The 13672-nt window shown below is 30.8% G+C and overlaps 1 protein-coding gene across 1 annotated transcript in view; it reads left to right on the top strand.

The window, feature by feature from the left end:
• Window positions 1-588: 588 nt before the first annotated feature.
• LOC111707754 (retinal-specific ATP-binding cassette transporter) overlaps window positions 589-13672 on the top strand; it is a gene marked incomplete at its 3' end in the record, with an annotated part of 57626 nt that continues 44542 nt past the window's right edge. The window contains 6 exon segments of the mRNA XM_023480896.1: window positions 589-654; window positions 1762-1843; window positions 2442-2519; window positions 4064-4085; window positions 4485-4567; window positions 4740-4820. Of these exon segments, the coding sequence (XP_023336664.1) occupies window positions 592-654; window positions 1762-1843; window positions 2442-2519; window positions 4064-4085; window positions 4485-4567; window positions 4740-4820 (409 nt within the window).

The following is a 13672-nucleotide window of genomic DNA, read 5'->3' on the forward strand; positions in this document are numbered from 1 at the left end:
TTACTCCTCTAAAGTTGTTTATTATTTAAAAAGCGTATTCATGATAGCCTTTAGATAATAAATCTATTTTGACTGACTGATTGGTTTTCAGGAGCATAACTTACTTGGTTACCCAGTTTTGCCCGGAAACTGAATCCACCTACTTAGTTTAGAACTTTTGAACCAAGCTAAGTACATTCCTGTGGTTCTACCAAGTCCTCAATGCAAATTTAAATCAAATTGATCAATGGGTTCCTGAGTTTAATTCAGACATACACCCAGACAGACATACACCCAGACACCCATACACCAAGACAAACAAAGATAACTACTTTAACTACAATCTATATATCCTATATCCTAGAGCCTAAATTGTAAAATAAAATGATAAACAATAACAAAATTCAGAGATGTAAAAAAACAAGGTTTAATTGTAAATATAAATATTATATAGTAAGCAGTTATGATAATTATTATTATGATAACAATTATAATATTTATATTAATAACAATTATGATAATAAAAATACTTACAACAATAACAATCATATATAAATATAAGAATAATGATAACAATAAAAATAATAACAATTATAAAAATTTCAGATTAAAATGGGAAAAAGCAATCTTCTCAGAAAGTTTTTTATTCTCATGTGGAAAACAGTTTTGGGAAAGGTAGATACAGTGGTCGTCCTATACATCAATACAATGAAGACGACTTTCTATGTTAAATTCTACCAAGTTTTTTTACAGCAGAGACACATAAACCAGTGACGCCCATCTACTTTCTATGGAAGTAATGCCGTTGTCACGTTAAAAAAGGCCCGGGCGTTATATTTGGTCCGGGTGAGTGTTACATGTGAAATCCATGTAGAAAATTGATAGGCTTGCGTGCCACCCCGAACTAACCAGAGTGAGAAGCATTCGGTTTCTTTTATTTGAAATCAAACGTGTTTTCGTCTATAACTCAACAGTCTTTAAACTTACTGATTTGTTTATTTTATACTTTTTCATTCAAAATGTATATGCCAACAAAAAAATATTTAAGATAAAAGGCTATAAAATTATGTAAAATGGGTCAAATTGTGATCGAAAGTTACATGTTTTCTAAAATATTGACCAAACCGTTAAATCCACGTGGGGCAGGCGTGCGCTTAAAAACCATGTCTATCCAGACAATCCCTTTAAAATTAAAATATTCATTTTATTTACAAAAATACTGTTAAATGAAACTAAATCAAATAATTTTAAATGTTTAATGAAAGGAAATCAAAGCTTATACATATAGATATTTAGGAAGTCATCATCATAGTATAAATAAAAACGCCAACCACTGTATTATTTTGGAAATTTTCACTATTAGTGTCGATTGCCCCCCCCCCCCTCCGCCCCCGCTCTATCTTGTATGCTTATAAATTCTAAATATGTTGGGTAAATGCATTCCGTCTTTATGTTATACTAGATTGAAAGTTAATTTCTTATATTTCTACAAAATGAAAAAGAAAATATCCTCCATAGGTGTCACTAAGAATTGTTGTTCAGGATATCAATTGTAACTTTCTGAATTTGTATGGACTCTACGTTCTTCGGTACAACAAGTCGTTTTAATTAATTTTCTCCTTATTATAGGCGCAACAGATAGAAGTAAGATTAGTAGCTATCAATAGCGATTATTTTTCGCCTTAAGCTTATACCCCCTTTCATTTTTCGTGAACACTCCCTTTAAGGGGTAACTCTGAGAGTCGTTCTTGGCCCTCGTCATCAATCCCTTTAACTTTTTAGAAACGGCATTGGATAGGTACTCTGCTGGAAATAATTATTCCTGCAGTCTTATTTTGTGCCCTAGTAGCGCTTAGAACTGAGGGTAAGTATCTTATTTTGTGCCCTTGTAGCAATTAGAACTGAGGGTAAGTATCTTATTTTGTTTTGTGCCCTAGTAGCACTTAGAACTGAGGGTAAGTATCTAATTTTGTGCCCTGGTAGCGCTTTAAACTGAGAGTAAGTATCTTGTGCCCTTGTAGCACTTAGAACTGAGGGTAAGTATCTTATTTTGTGCCCTAGTAGCATATAAATCTTAGGGTAAGTATCTTATTTTGTGCCCTAGTAGCACTTAGAACTGAGGTTAAGTATTTATTTTGTGCCCTAGAACTAAGGTTAAGGAAAATATAACAAAATGCGAAACCTAAAGTTTGCAAAAAAAAATTCAAGTTTTTTTCTGAAATCATCCATCTCCTTAAATATCTTTTCCATCTCCTTTCTTACAATTTTAATTTGGGTGTTTCAATGTTAAAAATAATAACACTTTTTAAACAAAGAAATTTAAAGTTTATTTTAATTTTCTTTTCCCCCATTCCTTTTGAAAATCACAAAACTTGATATGACTTCAAACTATGATTTTTTAATTCCTGTATCTTTACAACCAAATGTCGTAGACCTTTGATATTTTAATCTATAAATTTCAGGTGGTGCTGCATTTGAACCTGAACCCCACAACGCCAGTATAGAAGCTACAGTTTTTCTTCCTCTTCAATACTGCTTAGGCATAGATGAATAAATACATAGATATTCAAAATAATGAAGACGACTTTTGATTTTAATCTTTGATTTCTGTTAGGCTTTCAATCAGCAAGGATATAAATAAAATTGGAAACAAAGAGAAGATGTCAATTAACACGTTCTCTTTCTTTAATTGTACACTTGTGTTTTGAAGAAAGCTTGCTAAAAATCAAAACTTTGATGGAAAAGTCGTCTTTATTGTTTTGATTTAAACGCCGACCACTGTAGTAGTTCAAGTACAGTGCAGTACAGTTTAGTTTAGAACAGTACAGTACAGTACAGTACAGTACAGTACAGTACAGTACAGTACAGTACAGTACAGTACAGTACAGTACAGTACAGTACAGTACAGTACAGTACAGTACAGTACAGTACAGTACAGTACAGTACAGTACAGTACAGTACAGTACAGTACAGTACAGTACAGTACAGTACAGTACAGTACAGTACAGTACAGTACAGTACAGTACAGTACAGTACAGTACAGTACAGTACAGTACAGTACAGTACAGTACAGTACAGTACAGTACAGTACAGTACAGTACAGTACAGTACAGTACAGTACAGTACAGTACAGTACAGTACAGTACAGTACAGTACAGTACAGTACAGCAGGCCCGTAGCCAGGATTTGACCAGGGGGGGTGCAACCTGATGCGCTGCAGGCGAAAAAATTTTTTGGGGGGTTTTTAATGATTTTTTTAAACAATGTTTGGTTTGGTTTTACAGTGGTATATGGTTGTTTTTATTACATTGTCAATGCACACTATAAAGGCTAACCTTTTTAACAAGTGTATTTGAGCTTTTAAGGGAGTACTGCTTAACTAACAGAGTCAAGTAATCATTTATTACTTTGACTTTGCAATATGAAAATGATATGATCTTATTTCTTATTCATTTAAAAAAAGCTTTTCAAGGGTTAAGGGGGAAACCCCTCACCACGGAAATGCCCAAAAAAAAACAGACTCATAAAACATAGCACACAGGTCAAGGGGGCGGGGGGGGGGGGGCTAAAAGTCTGAAAGTTTACAGGAGATTACCATTTCATTTACATGGGACTCTATGCATATAATTAATAAATCATACTGTTTTAATTAGACTTAAACAACTATTAAATGAATATGAGTAAATTTTGATGTTGTGTTATATTTAATCAACAGAGTGTACTGATCAACTGTTAGTTGCGATAGGTCACAGGAGAGACATGACTCAGGGGTTGAGTTGAGAGAGTACACAAAAACTCCGTCACACTTTCAATGAGTATAATGCACAAATAGATTATAATTTGGTTTGGAAATCAATTCTTACTCGGGCTATATAATTTATAACTAGATTTTAGAAACAATTTCTTTTATATGGGACAAGGGGGGGGGTGCAAATTCATCATTGCACCCCTCTTTCAGAAGAAAGGGGGGTGCACCTGCACCCTTGCACCCCCCCTGGCTACGGGCCTGGTACAGTACAGTTTAGTACAACAAAGTACAAGATTTAACTACTGTTTATTGTTAATTCATGAATATGTTTACTAGGATTCCAGGGAAACCAGCTTGGGTGAGAATCCTTTTCTATAATTTTTATACATGGATCTTGAGAAAATATTTGATTTTATAAAATACTTAATTTTTAAAACTCTTTCACAAAATGTTGATATACATTCTTGAATTTAACAAAAGTATAAAAAAATTCGATGTTATCTTCAAGAACTTCGGTTTTAAAGAAAACCTTGAGTTATACGAATCCCTCACTTGAAAAACATTTAACTTTGGTTTAGAAAATTCTTAATTTAGGCAAATCGTTTGTTGAGAAAGGTTTTACTAAAAAACTCCATTTTTCTGTTTTGAAATTTTTTTTTTAAATTCGTGATTTTTCATTATTGATTCCGGCAGAATTTTAATTTGTTTCTGATAAATATCATATTTCTGTTTTAAAATTTAATATTTTCTTGTTAAGGTTGAACTCTAGGAACTCGTCTATGTACCAGCTCCTCTATTACCCAGAGAATGAGGAGACTAAAACCTTGATGACAAATCTGGGTAATAAATTTGTTTATTTATTTACTTTATCATTTTTTTATTTGTTTATTGTTTAACAAACACTAGAAAAAATTTGAAATTTAAAGAAAAAAATAATGAAATAAAACATAATTTGAATATTGGAAAAAAAAAGAATTTTGAAAATTTTAAATTTGATTTAAAATTTGTGCAGAGCTGAGATTGAATATAACTCTAAACCCGTTGTGTTCCTCTTACTCTGGGGGAATCTTCAATATCACAAAATCTACATTCTGTAAGTAAAATATTTTTAGTTCTTTTCATTTGTAGGTTTATCGTGTTTGAACGACTATTTTGTACGTTTTTTTTCTTTCTTTCGTTTAGTAAAACCGTTTGTTCACAAAAAACTATCGTTTTTTAAAAGTTTGTTCCAAAAAATCGTTCGTTTGTAATCAAAAATTTAGTTCGTTCACAAAAACGATGCATATCCCTAATTGTGGTGACGAGGGTAGCCCTGCTCATTTTTCTTCCGTCAATATGTACTTTATCTACGATATATTACAAAACAGTAACACGGGGTTAAAAAGAATATAGTTCCAAAGTTCTTGGTATTCTAAAAATCAGTTCCTTTTGTCTAAAAAATACAGTTCCTGGTGTCCAAATAATAGTTCCTTGATGTCCGAAAAAAACAATCGTGTATGCCAAAAAAAACAATTCCTGGTGTCCAAAAAAAGTTATGTGAAAAAAATCTTTGTCGAGTACCAAAAGAAATATTTTTAGGGTTTAAAAAATGCAATTTGGGCAAAAAAGTCATGATTTTCTTAAGATATGTGCACGCTTGTCTGTCCTCTCACCCTTCTGGATATTTAGTGAAGGATGCAATGTAGGAAAAATGTAGTGGAAAAGAAATTAAACATTTGTAACATTGCTTAAAATTGTGACGGTTGTTGTTTATGTTCTTGTGGGGATTATTTCTTTGAAGAAAAAAATGATAAATCACTGAAGGGTGAGTTTGCATCACAGATATTTATTCATCTATGGTTTGCATCGGAAAAAAATAAATAAAAATGATTGGTGATTTTATGAAAAATGATTCAAGATTTTCATGATTTTCAAGTTACATAAATTGTAGCATTAATAGATAGGATAGATAGATAACATAAATAGATAGGATGATTCAAGATGTTTATGAATTACAATTTACATAAATTTTAGCATAAATAGATAATATGATTGAAGATTTTCATGAATTAAAAGTTACATAAATTGTAGCATAAATAGATAGGATAAATAGATAGCATGAATAGATAGGATAATTCAAGATTTTCATGAATTACAAGTTACATAAATTTTAGCTTTAACAATTTCGAGATCACTAATATTTTTTCATTTAAGAACATACAGAATTGTTTGGGTCTTAAATTATTTTATTTATATTTTACCAGTTTTAAATGCATCACATAAATATTTATTTAGATTTTTTACATTTAGAAGAATGAAAAAGTGTAAACTAACTAAAACGTGTTTTATGCAGTGGATGCTCATTTATATCACAAGAAAAATAATTTTGATTATTATACAAGAATTGAACATGGTACAAATTGATTGAATAATCTTCATTGATTAAACCATATTTTACCATAAAGGAATTGAGTCTTTGTCACAAAATCTAACACCAATATCTGTGTTACCTGATAACGTAAACTTTGATATTTCAAGCTAAGATTATTTGATCTATCAGAATTCATAGTATGAAATATCTAAGGCCTAAGGCATTGGGTTGCAAAGATATAGTGATTAGAAAATCAGAGTTTGTGGCAAAGACTCAATTCCTTTGTTCAACCAAAAATTAAATATTTGCAACCAGACCAATCATACTGAACTTATCATCTTCACTAAAAATAATTAATCTAAAAATAATTAAATTATTTATTAATCATTAAATTTTCTTAAATTCTTTCTAATTAAATGTGAATCTCTTTGACAATTACTTCTATTTCCAATCAACATAAAGGGACTGTACACTGCAAGTTTAAATGATCCTGTCCATATTCGATTCACAACGGGACCCTTTGAACCTTTGACACTGATTTATATATTTCGTTCAAAACACTGTTTTCCAGTGCAGTGAGCTCCGCCCTAATGACTTCACATTTGTCCCGAAAACAGATGTAAATATGTATTTTATACCTTACAGTGCAGTACAGCACAGTACAGTACAGTACAGTACAGTACAGTACAGTACAGTACAGTACAGTACAGTACAGTACAGTACAGTACAGTACAGTACAGTACAGAGTACAGTACAGTACAGTACAGTACAGTACAGTACAGTACAGTACAGTACAGTACAGTACAGTACAGTACAGTACAGTTCAGTAAAGTACAGTACAGTAATAACTTTACAATAATAAACATTAAACAACAATATTTTTAAAATATAAAATAGTTTGCTGTTGATATTTACCAGCGTTTCTGAGAAATAAATATAAAAGCTGTTATACATTTAGACTCCATTGTAAAATCAGTTGGTCACTTTAAAATTAAGATACAGTCCCTTTAAAACACTATTTAAAAGTTTAAAATTTTACCCTTCAAAGTATTTCATGCATCTCTCTGCTACTCCTTGGAGAAGTTCGTCTTCCTACAACCCATTTAATATTAATAATAATACTAATAATAGTAATAATAATAATAATAATAATAATAAATCAACTCTTGCTTGAGCTATATAATTGGTAACTAGATTTTAGAAAATTATGAGAAACAATTTCTTTTATATGGGACTGGGGGGGGGGTGCAAATTCATCATTGCACCCCTCTTTCAGAAGAAAGGGGGGTGCACCTGCACCCTTGCACCCACCCCTGGCTACGGGCCTGTAGANATAGATAGATAGATAGATAGATAGATAGATAGATAGATAGATAGATAGATAGATAGATAGATAGATAGATAGATAGATAGATAGATAGATAGATAGATAGATAGATAGATAGATAGATAGATAGATAGATAGATAGATAGATAGATAGATAGATAGATAGATAGATAGATAGATAGATAGATAGATAGATAGATAGATAGATAGATAGATAGATAGATAGATAGATAGATAGATAGATAGATAGATAGATAGATAGATAGATAGATAGATAGATAGATAGATAGATAGATAGATAGATAGATAGATAGATAGATAGATAGATAGATAGATAGATAGATAGATAGATAGATAGATAGATAGATAGATAGATAGATAGATAGATAGATAGATAGATAGATAGATAGATAGATAGATAGATAGATAGATAGATAGATAGAAAGCTGACCTGCTTAAAAGCATCCAGTAAATCCTTGTTTTGACCCAACCCTGCTCCTCTCTCCTCAGCACTCTTGTCCTGTTTTTTTGATAAAATTAAACTTTTAAAAAATTTTATTAAAACATGTTTTTTTTTAAATTTATTAAAATGACCTGGTTCTCCTCAATCCAAGCTTTTAGAACACTCCCATCTGCATACGCCATCTTTTCTCCACTAGTTTATTTAGACTACATGTACAGTACAGTACAGTACAAGTACAGTACAGTACAGTACAGTACAGTACAGTACAGTACAGTACAGGCCCGTAGCCAGGGGGGGGGGAAAAAAATCATTGAAAACCCCCCAAAAAAATTTTTCGCCTGCAGCGCATCAGGTTGCACCCCCCCTGGTCAAATCCTGGTCACAGGCCTGGTACAGTACAGTACAGTAAAATAAAATGCATCACATCAAACAAAACAATAAGGATTTGAAAACTTATTTTTTCATTTGAAATATTTTTTTTTCCATTTACCCGTTGGCCAAAATGTTGAGTATTGAGACGACCCCTCCGAAATTATGCTTCTCCTTTATTACGTAGAAAACTGGATCCTAAAGAAATAAAAACTTTTGTTGTTAAATTGTCTTCCAAAATGTTTGAATTATGAATATTAGCTGTTCAAATATCATTAAATCAAACGTTCGAAAATGTTTGTAAATTTTTTTTCCTTCAAAGTAAGTTTTAATCCATTAAAGTGTCCAAGAATAATGTTTATAATCATCCATGCATGATTTGACATTGTAAGGTCCTGATCACATTAGCTAAACAAATAGATTTTATCTTATTTTATTTAAAATTCCGTTAAATTTTTCGGTTTCTTTAAGAAGGGGATATTATTGTTAAAAAAATACAAAGGAGTTTTGCCACAAACTTAAATTTTTGAATTCCAATATCTCAGTGACCTGATGTTGTGAACCTTTGATATTTCAAACTTAGATAATTTGAGCTAACAGAATTCATAGTTTGAAATATCTAAGGTCTCCGACATTTGGTTGGGACAATTTAAGGATTAGAAAAATAGAGTTTGTGGCAAAGACTCAATTCCTTTTCAATAAAATGAAAAATGAAAATACTACCTCGCTTTCCTCTCCTTCTACAGTGTTTAACTTTTCACTAAAAAGATTCATGAAACTCTAAGGGAGTGTTGTGTATACTAATTTTTATCTTGATGAAAAATCCGATCAGAATTACGAACTGTTTTTTTCTTTTGAATATTTTTCAAATTTATTTTTAAATTAAAGAAAATTTTTTAATTTTTAATTTTTAAAATAATTTATCGTTTCTGTTCCGTTCTTATTTAATCAATTTGAATTATATTAATGTATTACGTCAAAAAGGCAAATTATTTTATAAAAATTAGAAAAATTAGAAAAATTATACAAAAATTACAAACGAGATGAACGGGCTTTTCCATTTATTGCAACTTTAAAAATTATATAATGAGGGAAAAAAGGAAAAAAATATATTGCTGTGAACTTATCAAACAAGATAAAATCAAATGTTTACAATTGTCTCTGTATTTAACTAGCTTTACCTTGGAATAGTAAGAAGAATTCCAACAATATTTTCATAATTATCATCTTCACTAGGGCTCAGGCTTACAATGTCTACCGCCTGAAATAGTTCGAAAAATAACCGTTAGATGTCTCTGGCGTTAATTGTATCGTATAGCTTGCAAAATAGCTAAATGGTTTAAGCATAGTGTCAAGTGTATTGTATCGTATAGCTTGCAAAATAGCTAAATGGTTTAAGCATAGTGTCAAGCTGGCGTTAATTGTATCGTATAGCTTGCAAAATAGCTAAATGGTTTAAGCATAGTGTCAAGTGAATTTTGCCTCACTATTAACCCTTGTTTGAAAATAAATTTGAGTTTAGAAGGATGGAAGTTGAAAATGAGCAAAAGGATGGGAGACCTGGTTTATAACGCATTTATTATACTTCTTTATTCTCATTTAAAGGGACTGTAAGCGTATATCAAGATAAAACTTGCAATGCACTATTCACAAGAGTACCCCCTTAAAAGCTTTGTGTGGTCAAGATGAATTAGACTTCAAAGTTTACAGTTTTATTAACTATTGATTTATTTTTAATTGGGGTTTCTCTACCAAAGTGAACTTCGCATTATATATAAGGTGCCAGTAATAAGGCATAAAGAAATAAACGATAATCAATCAATCAATCTGTTTAAGGAAAAAATTTCATTATTTCCAAAAGTAATTTTAAACTTAGAAAATCAACAATATCTTCCACATTTTTGATCAGATAAATGTTTCAAGGGTACTGTTGTGAATCTGGAATTTCCATCTTGGAATAAAGGATCACTTAAGATTACGGGTACAGTCCCTTTAAATACCTTGATATTAGTTGTCCCAAGTCTTCCTAGAACATCATTGATCAGATCAGGACAAGATTCTAGAGAAAGATTCATTTTTATCTGAAATAATATCAAAAATTATAAAGAATAAGAAAAAAGTAAGAATTTTGATTTTGTTCCACATGTAATTTCGGCCGAAAATATTTTTTTTTGTGTAGACAATGCATAAGAAAACTAGATGTCTTTTTTATCTATTCTTTGCCCTAGCGATCATCTTTAAAAAAATTTCCGACTATTTTTCAACCCTTCTTAGCTATGAACTATTAAAGTTCATAGCTAAGCTATTATTTTTTAATCAGCTGGCCTTAAAAAATTGAAGTATATGCATGCATAGCAACTTTACACCTTTACTGTAAGTCTATAAATATATTCAGACGCCCTAGCCTTTATAGGGTTAACACGCAGAGTAGATATTGATAGAGGTTCAACGTGTACTGAGTACAGCAGGACAAAACTGTACAATTTTAGAAAAGTTGGGATTGTTAGTGTACATAGCCGTAAAAACAAGTTATTTTTCCAGTGCTTCCTTTTTTACTTTCTTATTTTTTGTTTACATTTTAGGAGGAAAATATCTATCTATCTCTCAGATAATTTAGTATTGATATGTAAACCGACAAAATGCCTACCAAATATATGATCTAAATATATGCCAAAATCGAAGTTTAAAACAAACCCCTGCAGACCCTGCAGTATATGTACTATATGAACCCCACTTCCTCTTGAAATCGAGGTTTCGTTAGATAAGTTGGCTCAAGGTACTAATGCAAGGAAATTTAATTGCGGTCATGTATACTCTGCGTCATATTGAAACCAGTTCTCCCTGGGCGGACTTTGTAAACAAGAAAAGATGCATCAATGTTCGTTTAGTATACGAGGAGGATAAAAGCATTTAATTTTGATAATTTTGAAAATTCACAGAACAGTTTCCTATGACCAGAATATTTCATAGATTATTTTTGTGAAAATGGATTCCATGTCATGCTGTGAAATCCGTCTTGTGTTTACTTTTCCGCCCAAAGACAGTACACTGCATTACAAAAAATGCGTACACCTCTGAAATAACTTTCCTTGCATTAGTACCTTGAGTTGGCTGAGTGTCTATCTTTGTCTATGGGTTAAAACTGTAAGAAACACACACGTCTGTCTGAACTTTAATATTAACTTGTTGAAACAATAATAACTTTAATATTAACTTGTTGAAACAATAATAACTTTAAACGAGGAAGTATATGGTTAACAATTGAGGAGGTATGAGTTGTTTTGCTAGGAGCTGAATACAAACTGTTATATTCTGAGTCATGGTTAAAATATGGTTTCCATTAATAAATGCATTGCATGGAGTTCTATACAAATTACATGCATGTCCCAAAACTCAAGCAAAAATATATTGAAATGATTTTTTTCTTTTCTTTTGCTGGACAGTTCAAAATTAATGTCTGACAAAAACTATAAAAATATTTTTTTTTCTATATCTTAACCCTATCTTTCTTGTGCTATTTTTGTCTAAGATATACACCCACCCCTCTCCCTTATGATTTTTCTCTTAGAGTTGAGATAGGGGAATTTGATACATGTCCATTGTCCAATGTCCATAGTCCAACTTTAAATTAAATTATACCTCTAAATTTAATGGTTAGGGTGCTAGATTTAAAAAAAGGTTCAAAAAGTACGACGGGAAAATGCTACAAAAGCTGTTTTTAAGTTATAGGGAAAACCACAGGGAAATTTTTAAACTTTTATATTTCGGTTTGATTAAGTTAAGTTTGAATTGTTGAAAAATTAAAAAAGTCTTGAATTTTTTGCTTGGTTTTAAAATGCCAGAGTCTGAATTTAATGAATTTAAGCCACGTCTCAAATCCGCCAAAAACCGGTTTCAATTGAGCGTCGGCTTAAACCTCGAAAGTGGATCCAATCTCAAATTTAAGCCGCTGCTCAACTTCTTTAAATTTGGCCTCAGCATTGATTTCTGGGATAGGGTTTTGTGTACGGAATAAATGTGTTTATAAAATATGCAACTATCAATATATTGTTAATGAAACCACGCAATATAGTCTCACGATATTGAAAAATATATTTAATTTTATCAAAATTTTATGGTGTAACATATGCGATGTGTTATTCAAATACACATAGACATATCATATATGCAAGTGCAAACTAGACTGAAGGAAAAGGTCAAATTTATACGATGTTACTTGTCCAACATTGCGATCTCGTAACTCTTCTGGTTTAGATTTTACGCGCAAGTATGACAAGGGTACACCAAATATGAGAAATTCATAACATCGTTTTTCTTCTTAATAAGTGGAGAACATAAGATTTCAATCTTCTATGCAATTTACTTCATTTTGACATGAATATTAACTTTTAGATTAATATTTCCGGTGATTGCGGTGCTTATTGAATCGCAAAAAAAGAAAAAAACATCACCAATTTATGTTAAAGGGATTGTAAGCGTAATTTCTAGTGACCCTCTTTGCAAAGATAACAATGCCTGATTCACACTGGTACTTTGTCTAATCAAGTGTTAATTAGGTATCAGTGTTTTTAATTTTGAAAACTGATTACTTTAAATTGTGGTTTCTCTTTAGAAGATTCTTGCGCTGATTGCACATTTCTACTGCAGAAATTATCAAATTAGTACATTCAAACATAGAAAACGACATAAATAATGAGGATGAGGTTTATAAAGCTATAGTGTTATTTTATTCATTTATATTTTTATTACATAAAAATTTAATATTTTTTCAATTTTTTTTTATTTTAAAATTATATCAATACGTACTTCCGATTCATTGAAGCATGAAGTTTAATTAAAAATATTGTATGATTGAATACACTTGATAACAGTAGTAAATTCATGAATTTAACTTAAATTTTATTGAGCAGGGGGGTGAGCTTCTCCAACCAAGAATGGTTTTGAAGAAACACCATTAAGCTCATACAACTTTCCATTCACCTAAAAATATTGAAAGAAAAAAAACTAGAAAAAAAAGAAACCTTTTATTATGAGGAAATATATTCATAGTTTTTTATAATACTGGCTGAAGTGTCCAGCGTTGCCCGTAGCGATTTAAAAATACCCGAAATATTTTTGGTTTTAGAAATGTCGAATTTCATTTTTTTCCCCCGGGGACGTATATATATTATGAGCGAAGAGCTTGTTTATATATATTACAAATTTTAAATCAAAAATTAATGAAAAAGGACAATACAATGTATATTGCAATATATTATACAATATATAATGCAATATATAATTCAATATATAATGCAATATATAATTCAATATATAATGCAATATATAATTCAATATATATTACAATATATAATACAATATAATAAAGCAAGACATTTGTATATATATACATGTTGCGTTTAGCCGGCCAAGCGGGTGGACCGATTGGGCTAAAAT

Source organism: Eurytemora carolleeae, unplaced genomic scaffold (genome assembly GCF_000591075.1).
Source record: "Eurytemora carolleeae unplaced genomic scaffold, Eaff_2.0 scaffold583, whole genome shotgun sequence".
In the NCBI taxonomy this organism is placed as follows: Eukaryota; Metazoa; Arthropoda; class Copepoda; order Calanoida; family Temoridae; genus Eurytemora; species Eurytemora carolleeae.